Genomic DNA, 21,570 nt, shown 5'->3' with positions numbered 1-21,570 from the left:
TGGTATCTCTGTGTGTCTGTGAGGACACCAACGACCTGATGACGTCTGTGGGGACACCAAATACACGGTGGTGTCTGTGTGGGGACATTGAGGACATAACGGTGTCTATGGGGATGCTGAGGAGACAAGGGCGTTTGTGTGAGGACAGTAAAGACACAATGGCATCTGTGGGTACCCCAGGAAAACAGCAATGTCTGTGTGGGGACGTCAGGGACACAACGGTGTCTGCGGGGACATGGAGTGCATGGTGGGGACACAGAGGACAAAACAGTCTGTGGGGACACGAGGAATACAGCCATGTCTGTGTGAGGATGCTGAGGACACAACAGTCTGTAGGGACACCAAGGACACAATGATGCCTGTGGAGCTGCTGAGGATACAGTGGTGTCTGTGGAGACATGGAGAGAACATCGATGTCTGCGTGGGGATGCCAAGGACACAACAGAGTCTGTGGGGATACCAACCCGACCCGCCGCACGCCCGGCCTGCCCCGAGGCACCGGCCATGACGGCGCCCCCGCCCAGCGGGCGCCAGCGGGCATGCGCGGCGGGGCTGGCGCTCGCTCGCTCTCCCTCCCTCCCGCTCCCCGCGCCGTGCAGCACCGCGGACAGCGCCCGCGCGCACCGGGCGGGGCGGGGCGGGGCGGGGCGAGGGCGGGGCGGGGCGGCGCGGGGGCGCGCGCGGGCGCGGCGGCGAGCGGAGCCGAAGCCGGTGCTGGACAGAGGCGCGCGACGCCGAGCGGAGACAGCGCGGCTCGGAGCCGGCCCGGCCCCGGCCGAGCACAGCGGCCGCCGCGATGTTGGACCCGTCGTCTAGCGAAGAGGAGTCGGAGGAGCTGGTGGAGGAGGAGAGCGGGAAGGAGCCGCTGGCACCCGCCGCGGCGCGGCTCTCGCCCAGCCGCCCCGGCGAGGGCCCGGGCGGTGGCGGCGGCGGCGGCGGCGGCGGCGGCGGCGGCGGCGGCAGTGCCGGCAGCGGCGGCGGCAGTGGGGGGCTGCAGCCGGGCGGGCGCGGCGGCAGTGCGGCGCGGCCCGCCAGCCCCAGCCCCTCGGTGGCCAGCGAGAAGGAGAAGGACGAGCTGGAGCGGCTGCAGCGGGAGGAGGAGGAGAGGAAGAGGAAGCTGCAGCTCTACGTCTTCGTCATGCGCTGCATCGCCTACCCCTTCAATGCCAAGCAGCCCACCGACATGGCCCGCCGGCAGCAGAAGGTACCGCCGCGAGGGCTGCCCTGACCTGCCCTGCGCCCCCCCGGCCAGGCCCGGCCTGCCTTGCCCACATCGCACCCCGCAGCTCCCCCTCCTGCACCTCATCACTCACCCCTGGCTGCTCCCTGCCAGCCTTGTCCTCTTGCCCCTTGGCACCAGCATTCCTGCCTGCTCTTCTGCCTGTCTATCCCCAGCCTACTCCCCTAACTGCCCTTCTTCCCCCTGCTTACCTACCCCTCTGCGTTCTTCCCTAAACACCCTCCTGTATGCACCCCTGCCTGCTCACTTGCATCTCCTCCTGCCCCCCTGCCTCCATCCCACTCCCCAGCAGCCCCATACAGGCGTTCCTCCAGCTTGCAGTAGCCTGGGCACCCCAAGGGCAATCCCAGAACAGGGCACCTTGGGCCCACATGGGTGGGATTTGCCAGCAGCATCCCTGTCCCGAGTCATGGGGAAGTCTCCTGCTTGCTTGCCACCCCTCCGTGTTGCTCCCTGCCGTGGTTTCCTGCGCAGAGCCAGCGTGCTGACATGTGGCATAGGTCCTAGTTACGCAACATCGGGATTCGGGAAGTTTGGGATGTTGGCCATCTAAAGGTTGTTGAAAGGAGAGAAATGGGTTATATTGCCAGAAAGAATCACACGCATCCCCTTGACCTACTGCAAAGGGACTCTGCAACTCCATGCTTGCTGCAAAGTTTGCTTAACTGGGAGTGCTGACACTGACTTGAGGAGTTACTGAGTCTCATCTCAACTTCTTGCGAGTGTTTATGTGTGGTGAGCTCCCTGATGCTGGCTTCCCGGCAAAACATCGCAGCAGAGCTTTGCGATGGAGTCATTGCCACAATCCTGACTCTTCCTTCCCGAGTTACTGCAGCAGGGCCACGCACTGCTCCAGGCTGGGGCTGGCCAGGAACCCTTCACCTGGGCTCCCCATCCTGAGGAGCCATCTTGGAGCTCGCTTCTCCACCAAGGCATGAGCTCCTGGGCCAGAAATTAAGTTTCTCTGAGAAGTGGACACAGTCAGGTGCAGGCAGCTATTTCCCGGTGGCAGCCACAGTTAGGTCTGTGATGGGGTGTAGCTCTCTAGAACAGCTGGCTGATTGTTTTTCCTCAGTTTTCAGTTGAGTTTCTAGGACTGTAGTTTTAGCCTTGATACCATTCTGTGTTCACAAATGACCTTTACGAATCAGACAGACTCCTGGATGTATTGATGCAAACGACATTCAGTTCTGCTACACCACAGGACTATTATTAGTCATTGTAACATACGGAGGTAGGAAAGTGTATCTGTACTGCATGTAGTTTAAAGGCAATATAGGACAATCTGGTGTAGCTGGAAGGTTGAATGATCTGCTTTTGTTTGCTGAGCAAAGTGCATAGCTGAAAATATAGCTAGGGTTGGTGTGGGGGGTATATCTTCCTTTTTGCCTACAGTCCTTTTCAATAGATTGTGGATTTTCAGAGTCAACTTTGCTTTTGTTTTCTGTGCAACTTCTTTACTTTAGAAAAAGGTGATGGTATTTAAGTAGTTGCTAGCTTTGCAGAAATTAAAACAAACAAAACAAGCCCTGTGACTGTTTCTCACGTAAAAGTGAACTGAGATTGAAAATGAGTCTTTCCAAAGGAGCAGGCAGTGTCTTAGTGGTCCGGAGAAGAGTATCTGGGGAGAAGGGCAGTTTATAGTCTCTGGAATAAAAATACTGTGCTGTGAAGGGACAGAAAGAGGGGAGAGAAAGAGAAAGGGAGGAATAAAGTACAGGTGAAACAAAGAAAGGCAGAGTAGTGAGAAAAAATATAAACTGTCAGCAATACTTGAGGGAATGGGGAAGTGACACAGGATCTTGGGAGGAAATAATCCATTCTTTGTGAAATGAAGAACATGGGAAATACATCTGTCTTATTTATACAAATAGCTAAAATAGGTGTGTCTCAGGGGCTTACCATCTCCCCTCAAACTTAGCAGTGAGATGGAACTGGGAAGTCTGAATATAACATGACAACATGTGTCAAATTAAATTCACCCCTTTAAAGGTAAATTCATTCTGGGCTTCATCTTCTGTAGATCCTTATGTTCAGTTGTCATGCAGGTTCCTGGGAGTAAATCCTTGCCCTTTTTCCATAGCCAAGACTCCTAGTAGAGTCGATTAAAGGACTGCCAGAGCCCAGAGTTTGTTGCTGGACTCCATGTACTCCTCTGCTTTCCTCAGGCATCCCTCTGGGAAAGCCCACCCTTTGTTCTCTGGCTCATGGGGGAACCAAAGGGTGAAAGTGAGGGACTCATTCCCTTATGGCTTCCGAGCTTCTGTCGTGATGGCTCTGCCAGGTTGAAAGGTCTGTGTAGGGACATATATTGGTGGGCCTTTAGTAATGATGAAATTACCAGATGCACCTGAGTGGAGCAAATGCATTTTGTACCTCAGCGGAAAGGTAGGAGAAAAGCCAGGTTTTGGTCCTGCTCTGATGGGAGCTTTTGCCTCAGTTTCCTTATCAGCAGAGATAAACTGCTTCCTTCTCCATGTGCCATTTACCTCTCCACCCTCGCAGCCCAACAGTTGTGAGGGAAGGGTTTCATTTCAGGCAAAATGGAAAGCAGAAAACCCCCAAGCATCGTTGTTCCCTGCCCCTGTGCTGCATGGGGCCAGCATGCAGCAGCATGCTCCAGCCTCTCCCATGGGTGCTGGATGGAGGAGCTGCAGAGGTAGGTGCTTGATCCCCTGCAGGCATAGGCACCCTGGAGATGCGAGGGCTTGATTCTGTTGATGTGCTCATCACACATATGTGCTGCCTGTGAGCAGGGTGCCTGGGAGCCCTGCTGGGGGTCTGCTGAGGCCTGGGGACCAGACAGGCATCAGGGAGGTGCTGAGCTCCTAAGAGCTCTGCAGAGGTGTTTTGGCACAGGTGTTTTGATGGAGTGATCTGTCCCCAGTGCTGCTCAGCAGGTCATGCCCGATGATGAGAGGACGAAGAGGAGGTCTGGCTTCACTTGGCCCGCAGCTCTCCTGTGTAGTGCGGGAGATGCAGCCCGAGCAAGGCGATGTGGCTTTGCAGGCAAAGCCATTACCTTGCATGGCAGCTGGCTGGCACAAGCCAGCATCGCTGGGTTACCTGGTAAAAGCCAGCCCATCTCCATGGGAGGACTGCAGGGCCTGAGATGGGCTGTATTGCAGGCAGCCCCCACCAAACTCCCAGAGCCCAGGCTGCTTCTGTAGCTGCTTCTTTGCAGTTTTCTCAGAAAGGAAAGAAATTGATTTTGTTGCCTCACAGCACTGAAGCTCTTGCCTGGACTGAAGATCCCTGGGGTGTGTGACGCTCTCTCTTTGATCCTGCAGTGTTGCTGTACGGGAGCTGGGCCCCAGGGGTGTGCATTAGGGGAGTGATGCACAGGCATGGCAGGTACCGGTTGTGTTGCAGCATGCCAGTGTGTAGTGCTCAGGAGCTGGCAAACGCAACCTGATGTTTTACAGCACTTGTGAACTACCTTGGAATAAAGAGAAGTGTGTACTTAAAGTACTGTTGCAACAGAAAGATAATTACCTGCGGTTTGATAAATTAGAGTGGAAATGAGAGCAAAGAGAGCAGTAGAAAGGTGTGAAGGGATGACATAGCTGGGTACGTACTGCACATGAACATGATAGTGTTGCTTGTTTACACGAGTAACAGACTGTTTCAGGTTTCAAGATGAATTCAAGCAAATGCCACTCAGACCTGATCCTTTTTCTGATCCTGTCACTGCAGAAATTTCAGCAACAAAGTAAAAATTGTTTTTTAGATCAATGTGTTCAAGCCTACACCTCTGCTTCAGGTTTATCTTGATGCTTGTGTGGTGAGGCTTAACTCGAGTAATTACACATTTGTGATGTTTACTTGCAAGTTCTTTTATTTGCATCTCACTAGCATGTTTCGTAAGGGGAAAAAAAGAGAAAAGTCTTATTAGATACCTGCCTGTGCTGTCTTACTTCCCATTTGGATTTCTTTTTTAAGCCACCACTGAATTCCAGGCACATTTGACAGGCAGACAGTGGTCTGCAAAACACTCGTCTCTTAAAAGCTTGGTGAAAATAGGGAGATCATTATTATCTTCTGTCCCAGGGTGGGAGGAAGGCAGCAGTGTGCAGACAACCCTTACTAGACACTGGGGAATCTGAGCAAGAGACCTACTGAATGTGTGGCCCAAGAAGAAAAGCTTCAGTCCGAGCCTACACTTTGCTTTTGGACACCGAAGGCTCCAGCCTTGTGATGCAGCTCAGAAAAGCAACTTTGCCAGCTTTGGTCTCAGAACAATGTGTTTTAGTACTGCAGATGGCACTTAGCTTGGTAATTGCTTGCTCAGGATGTATTCAGTTTTTTCTTTAGCTCATGCTGACTTGTTGGAACTAGAGTTGAGGTGACCAGCCACGCTCTGTGCCTCTTCCTACTTCATTCCAACTGTTAGAAGCCTTTGGGAAGAGAGCTAAGCCAGCAGCCTGGGGAAGTCAGGCAATATCAGAGAGTCACAGAATTGTAGAGGTTGGAAGGGACTTCCAGAGATGATCCAGTCCAGCTCCCAGCTAAAGCAGGTTTCCCTCAGTCAGGGGGCACAGGAACATGTCCAGGTGGGGTTTGAAAACCTCTTGAGAAGGAGACTCCACACCCCTCCTGGGCAGCCTGTGTCAAGACTCCCTCACCTGAACAGAAAATAAGTTTTTCCTCACACTCAAGCTGAACTTTGCATGTTCCAGCTTGGGCCTGTTACCCCTTGTCTTGATACTGGGCACTACAGAAAAAAGACTGGCTCCAGCCTCTTGACATCCACCCTTTAGGTATTTTGTAAGTGTTGATAAGATTCCGCCCTCAGTCTTCTCCAGGCTAAACAGCCCTAGGTCTCACAGCCTTCCCTTATCAGAGAGATGGTCCAGTCCTCTCTTCATCTTTGTAGCCCTTCACTGGACTCTCTTCAGAAGTTCTCTGTCACTGTTGAACTGGAGAGTCCAAAACTGGACCCAGTACTCCAGATGTGGCCTTACTAGGGCAGAGTAGAGAGGGAGGAAACCAATATGAATGTCTCTTTAATGGTACAGAGCAAGCACCCTTGGATGAGGGTTATACCTTTTGCTAAATACCTCCAAAACAACCAAAAGGCACATCATGACCCAGGAATTGACGTTTGCTCATTCAAAATAGCATAAATTGGGAGATCTCTGGCTTATCACTAGGCCCTTGAAAGCACTGATAGCAAAAGGGGCAGTAGGAAGAACTCACTAGGAGATAAAACAGAGCATGTTAGATCAGGCGTCACAGCAGTTGTGGTTGCCATCACCTGTTTATCTCCCTGCAGAACATGGGAGCAGGCAGGCAGCATGTGGAAGAGTAAATCAGTTCCCAGTGGGGTAAACATGGGATGAAAAAGTTCCAGCTTAGTTGCAGATTACTGGAGCTACTCCTGGGAGAAGTGGCTTGTGTTTAGGTCCTTGTGTAAGCCTGTGGGATGACATTGAGTGCAGTCAAATTCAGCAAAGTGCTTAAGCTTGGGCTTTTGCTGAATAGTGATTGATTTAAGTGTGGTGCTTAATGCAGACCAGGTGTGAACGATCAGGAACTCTCTTTAACTGGTTACGATGCATCTTAAGATACCAGATTTCTGACAGTTTGTCATACATGCAGATGCTGTAGCAGTTAGGAACGGAGTAAAGCTAGTGCAGCCTTTCAAGCAGTCACATTCTTCTTCCCTATCATGGATTGGGTTGTTACTGTTATGCCATATTTACACAAATTCTCTTAAAACTATCAACATGTGGCTCTTCTGGGATAGACCATGACTCAGGTGGTGGTGGGATTTGTTTTAGCAGCTTTCTGCTGGAGGAACTGTTATTTATGGTCAGATTCTGCCCTGCTGGCCCTGAGAAACCTCTGGAGGTATGTTTCTTTCAGCTCTGCAGGAGAGGTGAGGTAAAGATGAGGCTCTGCTTGTTTTCCTCCTGTTCTTTGGTTGCTTAGTAGTGCTGTTTAAGGAGATGCAAGGTCTAGGCAGGTCTCAAGTGTGAGCTGGACCTGACAAACAGCTTGTTAGATGCAGCAAACCTGGAAGAGTAGTTAGGGACTTCCTTTGCTGCTTGGCTGTTTTACTGTGAGCATAGGGCACTGCCACCATCAAATGAGAGCTCTGTGTGTTGCTGGGCTCTCAGCTAGGGCTGCCCCAGGTCAGCTCTGTGCTAACACCAAAGTGAAGATTGGCCTGCCAACATTTCACTGCTGCTTGGAGAGGATAGCTGAGGGGAAGAAGGTCTGGCACATTTGAGATGCTATGTTTCTTAGTACTGTGGACTACAGAATGTGATTGTTGTGCTCTAATTGTCTGGAGGACCTGGAGAAAATGGTTATTTTCTGTTAAAAGACTTGTCATTTATTTTGCCAATGCCTTATCTTAATTTAATTCTAGCAGATTCTTAAATATTTGTCATACTTTGGCTATTTATATACTTTCAGCTTAATGATTTGGGAAGCAGGTAATTAAATAGGCTGTGAGCTTGCTCTTTGGCTATTGTAAAACTTTGCAGTTCCTGATGCAGAGCCTGAAGATTCAGTTATTGTGGGTGGTACTGCTCGGGCCAGGGATGTTGTGAACTAAAAGTGGAGAAAGCTTATCAGATCATGCAGCTCCAACCCCTGCTAAAGCCCATCGTTTCCAAAAGGTATTATTTATGGCCTTGCTTTGCATAGTCTAGACACTCTCCCTGAAGCACTTTGCTTTTTACACAACTTGTAATTCCTTCTGCTGAATGATGAGTCACTTGTTCTCAGCCCACCTAAGTGAGAAGTGGTCAGAGAGTCATTTCCCTATGTAATTTTTGTTAGCTGGAGAAGTATTTCATTTGGTTTAGCAGTAGGAACTCAGCCATCACAACACTGCTGCTAGAAGTGTATGTAGACAAGCCCCTTACAGCTACTGCCAATGCTTTAGTCTGGGGAGGGGTACAAGGTAAGCATCCTTTTGCTACTTAATTATACAGACCTGATTAATATGTTAAGAGCAATTGATATAGTATAATCAGTAAAACTGTTGCCTGGATGGTGTAGCTATGAATTCAGCTAGTGGCTTCAGCAGCACCAAGGTTTCTCCTACAAAGTGATCTCTAGAAACCACATGTATTTTAGTGTGTCTTTAAGGCTAAGGAAGACAGTAGAGTTCTCTTAAAAGAGCAGGTGAAGGGACTTTCTCTGCTGATGAGCAAATCCTCTCAGTTTATCACCCAGGAGGATGGGTGGCTCCTCAGAGGCTTGGTAAATGGCCTTTCAAAGATCTCCCCTTCCTGGAAACAAAGCAGGGTCAAGTGTAAAGGAAGATGACACCTCACTTCCCAGGTCTTGAAGAGCATGGTGCTGGCATGGGAGGACAAGTGGAGTTCATCTCCACGCAGCAGGCAGTACCGCTGGCTCCCAGCAGGTCAGAATCATGCAACCCTTCTCCTAGGGCATGGTTTGAGGTCCAGCAGCAGGTCCAGCTGTGGTTTCGGACAGAGGGGAGATGCAGGAGATAGCAGATTCCTGGGCTGTTTCTCTGCATCATTACCTGTAAGTACTGAAGAAATACATGGAGCATCCTAACCTGGTGCTTGCTTTGGAATAAGTTGTTTGTGGGTACAGGATATCTGAGGTGCTTTGCCAACATCTTCTTCTGGATTGGGTGAGTATAACTTTTAAAACCAGATGTAAGTGCAGTCACTGAGTGTTTGATGTGAACATGTCAAGTTGCTGTTTGAAAAGGTGCTTTTAGTGACAATATTTGGTATTGTTTGTCTGTGATTCAGGCTGGTAAAGTCAGACATTTTCTAGAATTTAAACACCTGAGTCAAAATGTCATGCAAATGTTTATTCAGCTTGGGGTAAGCAATGCTGTGATTGCAGTTGTCATAGTTCAAAACCTGTCTGTCTACCTCAGTAAGGGAACTTGGACTTTTAGTAGTATGAGGTATATAACGACCCTTGTGAGGGGACATTAGTACAGGGCACCTCCAGCCTGGAGGGGCTAGAAAGCTGTCCTGACATACAACTCAATGACCTGACCCGTGTGCTTCAGGACAGTTGTATGACCATGACCACTTAAGTGCTGAGTGTCTGCCCACACCCAAATGTTAGTTTGATGAAGAAAGTTAGTGCAATCTAGATTCAATTATATTTTTCCCAGCCCAAAGGGTGTTTTTTTTTTTTTTTTTTCCAATGATTATACTGCAGTGTGTTTATCTTTGGGACTGGAGATGCAGTGTGCAGATCTTGAAGGAACCTCATTGACTTTGATAGGACATTGGGCTGATCCCACAATGCATTTGGACAAATACCCTGGCAAACAGGGCTGCCAGCAGTGGTCTTTGGTGATCTTGTGTGATGGTCATCCAAGGGCAGGGTGCTCTTTATCTTCAGAATATGATGAGATAGTCTTCAGGTCTGTCTTTGTCTGTAGACCTCCTCTTTCCACCTCCTGCCCCTTTTTTGGGGGGGATTTAGATCCACACTTGATGATTTAGGATAAGCACTAGGTATGAAGTGGACATGATCCAGTACCAGCATGGAGCAGAATGACTTTGTTCCTTCAAGCCCATCACCTGCTGTTTACCTTCAGGCAGGGAAGGGATCTTGTGGGCAACTCAATAAACTTTTTTTTGCAGTGGAGAGAAGCACTTATTTCGGATGTTGTCATTGCCTAACACATTTCTGCAGGAAAAAGCAGCCCTGCATCCAGAGCAGCTGCATCACAGTGGCACATGCAGGCTCAGGTTGATCCCTCAGAGCAGGGCTCGAAGTGCGTGGTTTGGCTCCCAGTTGCCTATCTGGCACGAGAGGAAAGTAATAGGGAGGAAAGGCTGTTTTCCAGGCTCATGCCATGAGGGACTACTGATAGAAGAAGCAATTTGTTAAAAAATGTCTTATTGAAACAGTCTCCCATGTTGCCTTGTGAAAAGCATCAGTGGCATCTGCTCTGGGATGTTAATTTGATCCCAAGCACCCGCTGAGCTGGAGAGGATGGTGCTTGGAGTTTGCAGACCCTGTAAGTTTGTAGTAGCCACGGATGTCTATTAGTTGTAACGTGTGTTTCCAATCAATGAGGTGTACAGGCCATGCCAACTCCTGCAGGAAGCGATTCTCCCTTCCCTGGGGAATTTATCATGTTACCAGATGATGCTAAATTGGCATTGCCCAGAAATACAGAACACTGCGTATTTGGGCACCAAATGTTGCCATCTTAAGTATCCCAACATGTGGCTGCAGCTGTGTGTTGGGATGCTTAAGATGATAAAATCTTGTACCCCAAGACACAGTCTTCCCCACCTTTATGTCATAGGGGAGCAGCCCCTTGCTTTCCTTGGAGCCCCTCAGAAAGGGAACGCATTTGCCTCTTGCATGAGGGATGTGGGTGTGTGTGCATGAGGGTTGTTTCAGACCCCAGGGAGTCACAGCTGACGTACAGACTCTGTCTGGGAACAGGAGGGAACAAGCTGCCTGACTGGTGGCACCCTGGTGAGATAAAGGGACTTGGGTTTGATATCTGGCTGTCAGAGGGAATGTAAACAGATGCTCCTAAATACAGCACTATGCTCACTGGAGTGAGATACGTTAGTTCCACAAAGAGGCAGATTTGGGGTAAAAAAACTTTCTTTTTTCCCCTTCTTCTACAAAGAATGCATTTTTCTCTATACAACTACACTGTCCCTTCTACCACCCATCACATTTCCAGCTGATGCTTTGCTTGGAAACAAACTTATACTGAAGAGATTTGGGGGAGCCTTGTTCAGCCACTTGGCCAGGAAAACAAAAATCTGCAAAGGCAGATTTAGGAAGAGATTTCTGGGCTTCCTCTGGCTGACCTTGGCACGTGGCTGGTGCAGCTGGCTCCTCCATGAGCAGCCAGCCAGATGCAGCCCATGTGCCACACAGCACTCCCCTCGGATGTCTCTTTCAGATGGGTTGAGGCTGGGAAGGGAGGTTAAGCATTATGTTTTAGGCACAGAAAATGCTGGATGATTTGTGAGCAATTAGGTGAAGCTGATCAGGATTTCTGTTGGGACTGCTGCTGATGCTGAGAGGGGCTAGCATTTACAAGAAAGGAATTTCACTTTGTCATGCTATGGGGAAGGGTCAGCTGCTCTGGCACCTCAGCAGCAGAGGTTTTAGCCAGCTGGAAGGTGATGTGGGTATCACACAAGCAGAACATCAAGCAAAAGGCAAATTTCCTCTAACGTGTCAAATATCCTTTCGTGATTCAGCAAGAGGACAACAATGCCTTGAGTATTGCACACACCGAGTTTGTTTTTATTGCCTACACCCCTAGATTTCCTCTTCCTCCTAGCAAGCTGCTCCCACCCTTCCTGCAACCAGAGAGACAGACTCATCGCTGCCTCAGAAGGAAGCTAATGGGGTGATGCAGCAGGAGCCAGCTGCTTTGCTACCTGCATGGTGACAGTGCAAGGATGAAGGAAGGACACAGCCAGCACTTCTTCAGCCACAGGCGAGGCTGTGTGACCCGCCAGCGGTGTGTGCCGCAAAAACCAGCGCTCTGCCTCCCACCCTCAGCCCCGCAGAACACCCTTTGCCAGCAAGACCTCTAGGCAGAAGCCATCTGCCGCTGTTATCTGGGGACGTGCAGCTGTCTGAGCTGCGCGGGGTTGTGTTTTGGTGCATAGCCAAGAGCTAGCTGGAGGTAGGACTGCAGAGACTTTGTGTGTGCTCAGTCATTCGCGAGGGCAGAGCAGCTCCCGAGTGTGAATCGATGCTGATGCTCTGCGGTGGGAAGGAGTGGAGAGCTGAGAAGGACACCAGGCCTGCCCGAGAGAGTTTGACTAGGAAGTGGCAGCTTTTCTGCCTGCCTTTCCCCGGCCTTGGGTGCTTTGGTCTGCAAATTGTCCTCTTTCAGAAGGATATCTGTGAAGGAGCTGGGACAAGAAGGAGGGATTGTGTAGAGCTTCCAGGTGTGGCTGCATTTTTTTTTCCATCTCTTGTTTGCTCTTCAGAAGGCATGGCTTGGAGTCCTGTGCAGGGATGGTGGGAAATATTACTTCTCTATCCTTTAGCTGTCTCGAGAGAACTCCTGTCCTCAAAGAACTTGAGTTGATCATATAGTGATTGTTTACATTTGCCAGGGATCTGCCTAGTACAATTTTTGCTTGTTGCTGAGTTCTGTGGTGGTACTGTCTGCTCTTAAAAGATGTTGGTGACAATGCTGCAAAGACCCAGTCCCTATCTTCAGCTTGTGAGTTTTACCTGCTCTGGGTGTTCTTTCTTCCCAAAGACCTCTCATAGCACATTTCTCTCATGACCTGAGCTATATGCCTTACGGCAGTAAGGCATAGAGTCAGTGCACTTGCTCCAGCCTAGCTAGCATAGGGAATGAAGACTGGGCAGGGAATGGCATCAGAGGACTTCTTTAAACACCTAGCTGCTTGCACTGGCTACCAGGGCTCAGGCATCCTTTTAAGTTATGTCAGCCCAGGGGAGGGGCTTTCATGTGCTCCTCACTACAGAGCAGAAAGAGCATGCCTGAGGCATGGGTAGGGAACAGAGGGAGCATGCTGGTGGCAGGCTCCAGAACATGTTGGAGGATGGGGGAGATGGGTTTGGCATTTGACTTTCCACTTTTAAACCTCTCTTTTAGCTAGCTTGCTGTGAAATACTGTTACAAGTGTGTGTGTCTGTGCTTGTGCAAGGGTTATAGGCTGAGCAGGGCAGGATCTCTCTGGGTGCTGGAGAGCTGTGTGGTTAGAGGTCTTTTGCATCAACAGTGACAGCCACTGAGCTGCCAGAACTCCAGTGCTATACACGTTGCTGGCTCCTATGAAGTGAATAATTCTTTCTAAGACTATTTTGTATCTCTGCTGCTGAACTTTTATTTGGAATTTCTCAAGCTGAGACCTCTGAAACCTCTGTTACAAAGCTCCTGCTTGGTGCATATTTCATGCAGAAGGATGTGTGTGACAGACATCCTTCCTGTAATTTCATCTCTTTATAAACTCTCTTATGTCAGCTTCTCTGTCACACCAGAATATTCCTGTCTGTGCAGAAGTCACCCCAAAAGTGAATCAGATCCTGCTGAGGGGGACAGTCTTCCCACCACCTATTTATAGTACATGCAATTACTCTCCGTGCATCTTGGAACTCTAATTGCCTTTTTATTGCTGTTTAGCAGTGTGTTAAAGGTTTTTGAATGCTCATGCCTTGTTTTCTCATTAGCTCTATTTATTCCTCCTTTGGCTCCCTTCTTCAACCTCATCAAATTTAGCATCTTCTTGCCTTCAGGGCCTTGGGCAGCTCTGCCACTTCTTACTTCTGTGTCCTTTCTTGTGTTGCTGCTCCAGATGCTTTGTGTTCCTCAGTCTCTCTCTGACATGCTCAGAGGCCATCTCCTAGAAGGGCTCTGTGCCCACTGTGATGCCCTACCTGCAATCCCTTTGCTGTGAAAGGTGGTTCAGACAAGACACCTCGGTATCTCCTGAGGCAGCCACCTGTGTCAGGCAGGGCTGGTTCGTGTGATGAGGCTGCTCCAGCAATTAGGGGCAGGTACATGGTCTGTGAATGGTCAAGAGTCTGGAAGGGAGCTGGTAACGGGGATTGGAAGTTGGTAAGCAAGGTGGGAGGTGGGAACTGTGGCCTGGAGTCCTCTGTGTGGATTTGTTTTGCCAGGGAGACCCAGGAGCTGCAGTATTGCAGTGGTCTCCATGTGTCACAGCCCTTCTCTAAAGCCACAGTGTGTTGGGCTGGGAGCATGTACAGCTGGCATCACTGGGATTGCTTTTTTAATGCTCTCTGTGTATCCTGAACCTGTTCTCACTTGATGACCGTGTCAGCATAGGCTTTGTGCTTGTACAACACCTGGCACCCTGCGTGGGTAATGGGGCAAGCAGTAGCCTTGGTTTGTCTCATAGTCTCTGAATTCAAAGTCCCTTTTGGTGTGATTTGCTTTGTTTTAGCCTTGTTGTGTGGCATTTCCATAGCTTGAATTAATTATCCTCTGAGGTGCTTGCTTGCTCACAGTTGTCCGGGACTTTATTGCCCTCCTCTTGTGTGTTGAGGAGCCCACACAACTCTGAATCATCAGTAAATGTAATCACGGTGCCTGATGTTTGGTCTTCCAAGTCCGTGATGTATACAATAAATGAAATTGGTCTTAATAGCAATCTGTGCCTCCCCTTTCAGCACCTGTTATGTTCCAAAATGCTTCCTCACTGCGTACAGCCTCACCACTCAATACTGACAGCATTTGTATTGACCGGAGGGATGAATATTTCATATGAAATTGTATCAAAAGCTTTCACACCCTGTAGGTAATTTGTGGCCAGAGCTTGCCACCAGCAACCTTAGCACATCTGTGAAGTATTGGTATGAGCTCAGCGGGGCCTTGGTGAGTGGGCTGTGTCACCTGCAGTGCCATCCAGGCTGTGCTGCCAGCCCACATCCCTGCCCTCATCCCCTGCGTCCTGGGCTGTGCAGCACTGCCCTGGGCCAGCATCCTCACCTGTGGGCTCTAGCCAAGTCAAAGAATGACTTACTGAACTGTAACATGGACCAGAGCTCCCACAGAGCCTCACTGGTCTGGGCACTGGCTGCAGCTTGGATTTGGGCTACGTTACAGACTCAGCTCTTTGCTCACTCCTTCACAAGCTTGCACAATTCCCTAGATCTTCCTCAAGCTGCTGTCAATAAAAAAGTGATGAAGACATTTCTCTTTCCTCCATAGAGCACTGGAAAATGGTGAGAGCTGATAAGGTGCAAAGTTAATTGCTTAAGGCAGGATGTGTGGGTTGCTGGGAGCTCTAGGATTGGGCCCAGTGCTGTACCTCAGACACATGTAGACACTGAACATCCAATGTCTTCTGCAACTTGCTGTGTCCTCCAGGCAGCCTCTACAGCTGCTCCCTCTTACACTAACACAGTTAGTAGTCTTGTATAATTCATGCTTACAAGTTGTACGCACTTGACGATAAAAAGACCTGATGTTTAATTTACACATGTAGGGTTTCATATAGATCTCAACAACTCTATGCACAATAGCCATGCACCCTTTCCTCCCCTCTGCATTTGAGAAGGTGAGCAGCAGTCTGCTTGGTGTTTCCATATGCAAAGGGGGCATGTGGCTTGCCTGCAGCTCACTCTATTATCTCCCAAGCTTGTCATGGGTGCTGCCATCTTTCAGGAGGGTGCAGCAGGGAGAATTGCACTGTAATGCAGAAGCAGGATAAGAAAATTTTCAGCCTTATTGCTGCATATTTCTCTTTCCTTTTAATGATCTCAAAACCCAACTGCTATATGAAGGGAAGGCAGCCTGGAGCACTGAGCCTGGTTTTGCGTTGCCGGGAGTCTGCAAAGCAAGGCTCTGCTTCAGGCAGGTGCTCCTGGGATGTATATGCATGTGCTCTGGCTACCTTTGCTTAGGGCACTCTCTGTGCAAACCCCAGCCTCCAGATGTCTGGCCCATAGTGATGGCTGAGGCTTGCGGGGACAACCAAAATGGGACTAACAGGAGATGGGCATTTAAACTAGCATAACAGCTCAGTTGCCCATAAGAGCAGGAGAAGATGAAGACCTCTGATTCTTTCCTGTCAGCCAAATGCATAAAATTCAGTGGCCAGCAATAAGCAGATGGCTTGCTATTTCTGTGCTCTTTCATTTGATTGTTCCAGGTCTGGGAGGGAGTTACAGCTGTTCCAATAGTGTGGCAAATCATCTCCATTTATCTTGTGTTATGCCTCGGTGATGTCAGATGGTCTCTTTACATTGTGTATATATTCAGACTAAGCAAATCACAATGTTTTTTTTATTAAAGTTTAATGATGAAAGATGACACTACAAGTGATTTCTTTTTTTTTCTTTAAACATTTGTTTCATTTGCTGTATAACCCTCATGCTAATGGTAATAATCTTTCCTTGTGTGGCTCAGGAGAACAGATGTGCCTTTTGAATGTATTTTTTACCTAGATAGAATCATCTTCTTTGGTTTTTTTTTCCCAGCTTTGATTACTTGCTTTGCAATGCTGTGACCTATATTCAAGGTGAAACTAGTGATAAATATTTGCTTTGGGGAGGAACACACAACCACATTTTTGAGAAGATTAAGGCCTGTCAGGCAGCAACCCTCATTTCAATTAGACGTCAAAATGCAAATCATCCAGGCTGCTGAGTATGTGAAGGTGAGAGCAGAAATTCATTCTGAGATTAAGTTGAAATCCCAATGTGCTTTAATTGTTCCTGGTCAATTCTGCTGGCTAGGAGTGGTCTGGGGAGATGTCAAAGTTGTGCAAGAAAACCCTTCAGTGATCTTTTTTGATGCATTAAAAGGTGTGCTGGCTGCACGTAATACTTGCTTGCTCAAAGGGCCATCACCCCTCAAATGACAGAAAAACAACTCTGGCTGTAATGACAGCTCCCCTAGTTTTAACAGCTCAGTTATTTTTATTAAGTTTTACTTGGAGTATTATCAGGGAAGTGGTGCATGAGCCAGGCTGCAGCGTGCCTGACACAGGGGCACAGGCTGGGCTTTTGGGTTAGCATCCCTTTGTCACCTCTGGGTGACCTCCATTGCCCTCTGGGTGCAGAAGTGAGTGCCCAGAGTATGCAGCAAGGTGTCTTGTGCTCTGAGTGTTCTTGTTTGCCTGGTGATACCACTGGTTTCATGTGTTTTGACCAGAAAACCGACAAAACTCTGACGGGTTTAAGGCTGTCATATCACCAAGGTGCACGACAGGGCTGGTGGATGCTCTGTAGCTCAGACGAGGCGTCGATGCTGACTGGGACCATAGCCAGAAGTTCAGAATGCTCAGCATTAGCATCATGAAGTAGCAGGACTGTGGGTTTTCTCCATGGCACTGTTGTTTTTCGGAGAGATGGTGCCTGGAGCCACAAGCACAGCTTACTAAAGCAGAAAAGAGCACATCAGCCCAAGGACTTTGGGGGCTGGAGGGAGAAATTGCTCACATAGATGCTTGGTACAGAGCAGGTTGATACTTGGGAGGCTTTTCTTCACTTTGTTGGCTTTGAAAGGGTGAAGAAGAGAGCTCGGGTAGTGGAAAGGCTCTGAAGTATTTTAATTTCCTCTGCTTAGAGAGTTTGAGAAAACATAAGGTGAATGAAAGATGATGTTTCTACTCTCACAGTCTTTCTCCCTTCCATATATCTGCTTCTCCTTCTGGCATCTCAGCAAGATTAATGAAAAAATGGGGGGTGAGAACCAGCAAAAAAACAACTTGGCCCTGTTGAAACCATGTGTACAAGGTCATAGCTGTTGATGTAGCAAATCTCACAGGACTTGAAAGATGTCCTTGGTGTCGTCTTGTGCAATTTATCAGGGGTGTTTATGGAGTCACAGCACTGCTTTGCACCAGAGATGGCAACCATACGCTGTGGTTGTACATCATTGCCTCTTTTTGCACTAAGCTTGGATGATGAGATTTGCAAATATAAGGCTCATAAGCTCAGTGAAAAAACCAGCAAAAATGTGGATTTATGCAGCTGTTCTCATAGTAAAACCATTATGGTTGCATGTAGTCTTTGCATTAGAAAAACCACTGTAGATGGAGATGCTTTCTAAATGTCTCTTCTTGGGAGCTGGACCTTGCCTGAAGGGCATTTGCAGGCCCCCCCCATCACCCCATTCCCGAGGGAGCTGAGCAGCCAGCAAGTCCCCCATGGCCCCATGATGCTTTTGCAAGGCATACCTGGGCACTGCTTCTAAGAGCTGCTGGGAGTCAGGGACCGAGCTGAGGTGGGAAAGGCTGCAAATAAGGATGCAGGGGCAAGGGAACAGCCTTCAGCATCATCCAGGCTGCTGCTGAATCACTGTTTACGCTGTTTCTGTACCTGCTGACTCGATGTATGGAAATAGAGTACCTCTATTTTTAGTTCTTACCTTGTGCATTCATGCACATGCACGCTGAAATTAGACTTTTTGTGATGGGAGCAGTTTCTTGCCGACACAGAGAAAGTATTTCAGAGTTGTGGCACAGTAACGAGTCCTGATTTCTTCCCTTTTTAATGTCATCTGCATGAGGAGACAGTGGGGGGGAACAGCTTGCTCTGGGCAGTAGGAAAGTATCATGGGATGGACCAGAGTGCCTCAGAGCTGCCTTTCCCATCAGCACTGTCCAGCCACAGTCCTCCCCATTGCCTTTCTGGCACCAGTGTTGCAGCTGCCAAATTGTATGCCATATCCTGCTGGCTTTGTTTACCTACTTCTTTAGAGCTGATATGGTACCTAAATGTGATCTATCAACTGTTGCAGCAGGATCAGGGTGTTTTGGTTTGCTACTATCAGTTTTTACTCATCTGTGATTTCCTTTGCCCATCTCATTGCTCATTGATGCTAGTAGAGCACTATCTAGCTCTATCAGCAGAGGAGTGAGCCCCAGGATGGAACCGGCACTTTTGTGTTGGCAGGAGTTGTGTGTTGGCTGTTACCTGCTGCTACAGTTAATTGTGTTGTGAAGGCAGGCTCTGCTTTTGCATGAGAGCTGGGACATTGAGGGGAGGTAAAGCGGTGACTCGTCAGTGGCAAAAAAAATCACATTGATTTCATTGAGGCCAAGATGTGCTTTGCTTTCTTAACACTGCATGAAGGAGGAGTGCAAAGGTGGTAGCTGGTGGAATATTCCAGTCAAAACAAGGCTTTTTCATCCTAGTGTATTAGGATCAACAGTAGCGTTTTAGGTAGAAGAGAAATGAAAAGTAGGTGCTCTGCTTCTAAACAGTTCCGTGGGTGCAGCTCTGTGTCACTATCTGCTGTGACTTCAGAACCCAGCCAGGATTCCCCAGAGCTATTGAGATTATTTAACTTTGTAATATTATTTAGAAGATGCATTATTCTCTCCCTGGTGCTCTCTTGGTGCACAGGACACTGGTCCCTGCCACCAGAAAGTCTGGAATTGGTTGCTGTTGCTCAAGTGAGTGAAATGCCATGTATGGTGACAGCAAATAGGTATGTGCTGTGTTCCATGTGTACAGGGAAGATGACAAAAGGCTCATCAGGATTCCTGCCTTAGAACTTCTCCATCCAAAACCATATTATTGTATTTGTGATGTTCTTCCAAGTGCCCTGTCAGATTTGCTGTCAGGAGAAAGTGACAGGGGAGACCCTGCCACTCTCAAATGTGAGGTTTGGTATCGGCTGGTGGGAATCATGGCTTTGACCTCAAGGTCTCTGTAACTTTGGGTTCTGGAAAGCCTGGTTGCTAAACTGCCATCTCACAGCAAGTCTCATGTCCTAAACTGTTTGCAGCAGACCTTGCAGCAGTCTTGGCTTCCTTAACAAGCTTGTTCAGAGAGCTGATATCCAGAACTTAGTATTGCCTCCCATTTCAGGTCGATTTCTCCAATAACAATCAACAGTGCTGTGAAAGTTTAGGCTGGCCAGAGAGAATGACTTAGTCGTTCTGGTACTGACTCTGTCCCAGTGGTGCCTGATGTCTTCTGGCTCCTTTGCTGCCCTTTGTCATTACAGTTCTTTGGCACCTGCACCCCAGAGAGCGTGGTGTCCTTGTGAAACTCTGGCTGGGCGAGTTCCTCTCCTCGTGTCAGGGGTATCAGGAGTGAAGCAGTCATTTGCATCCCTGCAGAACTGTTTTCTGCCTCTGGAGCCCTGCATGGAGCTGCTGCACATTTGCTCCTCACTCACATGTAGCCCTGGTTTGTTCCCAGTATGAACAAGCCTGCTGAATTGTTTTGAAACTTCACAGCAGGAAAGAGCTTTTTCTCATACTGCATTGTGTTTGCCAGCCCAACTTGTGAGTTGTTTTCCAGATGTGTATGTGTGGCTATAAATGCATTGGCTTGTTGTGGAGTGGTTTTCCACATGTGTGCAGCTGCCCTTCAAAGACACATCACCAGTCTGTGCTGGAAACCTCCTGTGAGGAGAGGGCACATTGCTTATGTTGATGATAAACACTATTTGTCTGCTACACCTGCTTGTTAAGAAATGAGGAGGGCTGCTGGGCTGTGCCAGGACACTTTCCCCTGCAGCTGGTAACAAGGTGGAGCAAGGGATCAGCACACCCCAAGGATGGGGTAGTGCTGCCCACATGTATCGTGGGTACTGAGTGGGAACCCACCCAAATCCCTGTCCCAGGCGTTGGAGTGTAGTGCCTCAAACCCTGTGCTGCAATACTAGCATGGAGAGACGTGGTCCCCCTCCTTTCCTAGAGAGCACCAGTGATCTTAATTAATATCTCTTTGCAGGCACAGGCTTAGAGGGCTACTACTAAATTTACATTGAAAAACCTATTTATTAGGTGGAGTTTCCTAAGCTTTTTAGCAACAGATCCACAGTACCTCTCTGTTTTGGAGGGAGAAACATTGAAGGTTTGGGCACTTCATGTTTTTGGGTTTTTTTCTGGACCCTAAACTGAAATGCAAATCTTTTCTCTGCAAAGATGTTTGAAGCCAAGCATCATGAGCCTGAAACTGTATACAAGGATTCCCAGCTGTCCCTGAGGCTTCGGTCTCCAGGTTTATTCAAAGATTTGTAAATTTAGAAGGGTGATGAAACCAGTTGCCTTGAGCTTTGAGGAAAAGTATTTGATAATGTGTGGTATCTTGCAGATAACTTCTGAGGCACCATCCTACGTTGGTGGTACTTTTCCATCACTTAGGCCAGAGCTCTCTGCTTGGCTTATAGCCATGCCCTTATTTAAGGCACAGAGAAACCAAGGCAAGGGCAGGAGAGGCTGAGCATAATTTGTGCTCCCAAATCAGTGCTGGACTCTAGCTCTTTCCTCACCATACCCAGGGAGGTGCCAGCAGCTGTTCTGGGGATGCTTCAATGCTCTGCACAGGGTATGCGATGTCTCATCAGACACCTGTGCAAGGGGCTTGTGGGTCAACACCTCACTATAACAAATCCATGTGTCTGGCTTGCCTTTTTGCTCTCTAATTGCCACCTTCCTGCTTTCTATCTGCATCCAGCAAGCAAGCTGCCGTGATAGTTAATTACTCTTCTGGGTTGAGTGCTGTATTATAGTCTGTTCTGTCAATACTAATTGTTTTATAGAAATATGAAGTACCACTTTCCCTTCCCTCCAAGGACTTTGAGATGCAATGTGGGCTTTAATGGTATTATTTTCTCTTCTGTCCAGTGTGAACAGGAAGATATGATCTCCCATTTGGACTGGACACTTAGGGTTATGTTTTGGAGAGCTGCTTTTGGGATCTGTTCCTGTGCCTTTCCAGTAAAGCCTTTTCCCTGCCAGGGTACTTTGCTGGTGGGGTGTATTTATCACTGATCAATTGCAACTCAAGATCAGAGTGATTATTATTATTGTTTGGCCTGGCGAATCCAGGCAATGGCTCCTTCTGCTATTCCCTTCTGAGGTGGAGTTCCTTCTTCTTGCTTTCTAACTTTTGGTTTTAAATAGGTTGTGCAA

The 21,570-nt window shown here is 48.5% G+C and overlaps 1 protein-coding gene across 8 annotated transcripts in view; it reads left to right on the top strand.

The window, feature by feature from the left end:
* Window positions 1–796: 796 nt before the first annotated feature.
* Window positions 797–21,570, top strand: part of CADPS (calcium dependent secretion activator) — a 212,317-nt gene continuing 191,543 nt past the window's right edge. For all 8 annotated transcript variants that reach the window (XM_062007941.1, XM_062007939.1, XM_062007940.1 and 5 more), the window contains exon 1: window positions 797–1,204. In XM_062007941.1, coding sequence (XP_061863925.1) covers window positions 797–1,204 — 408 coding nt within the window. The remainder of the gene's footprint in view (window positions 1,205–21,570) is intronic.

The sequence above is a fragment of the Colius striatus genome, chromosome 15, assembly GCF_028858725.1.
Source record: "Colius striatus isolate bColStr4 chromosome 15, bColStr4.1.hap1, whole genome shotgun sequence".
NCBI classification, from domain to species: domain Eukaryota; kingdom Metazoa; phylum Chordata; class Aves; order Coliiformes; family Coliidae; genus Colius; species Colius striatus.
This window is presented reverse-complemented; position numbering and strand designations above follow the sequence as displayed.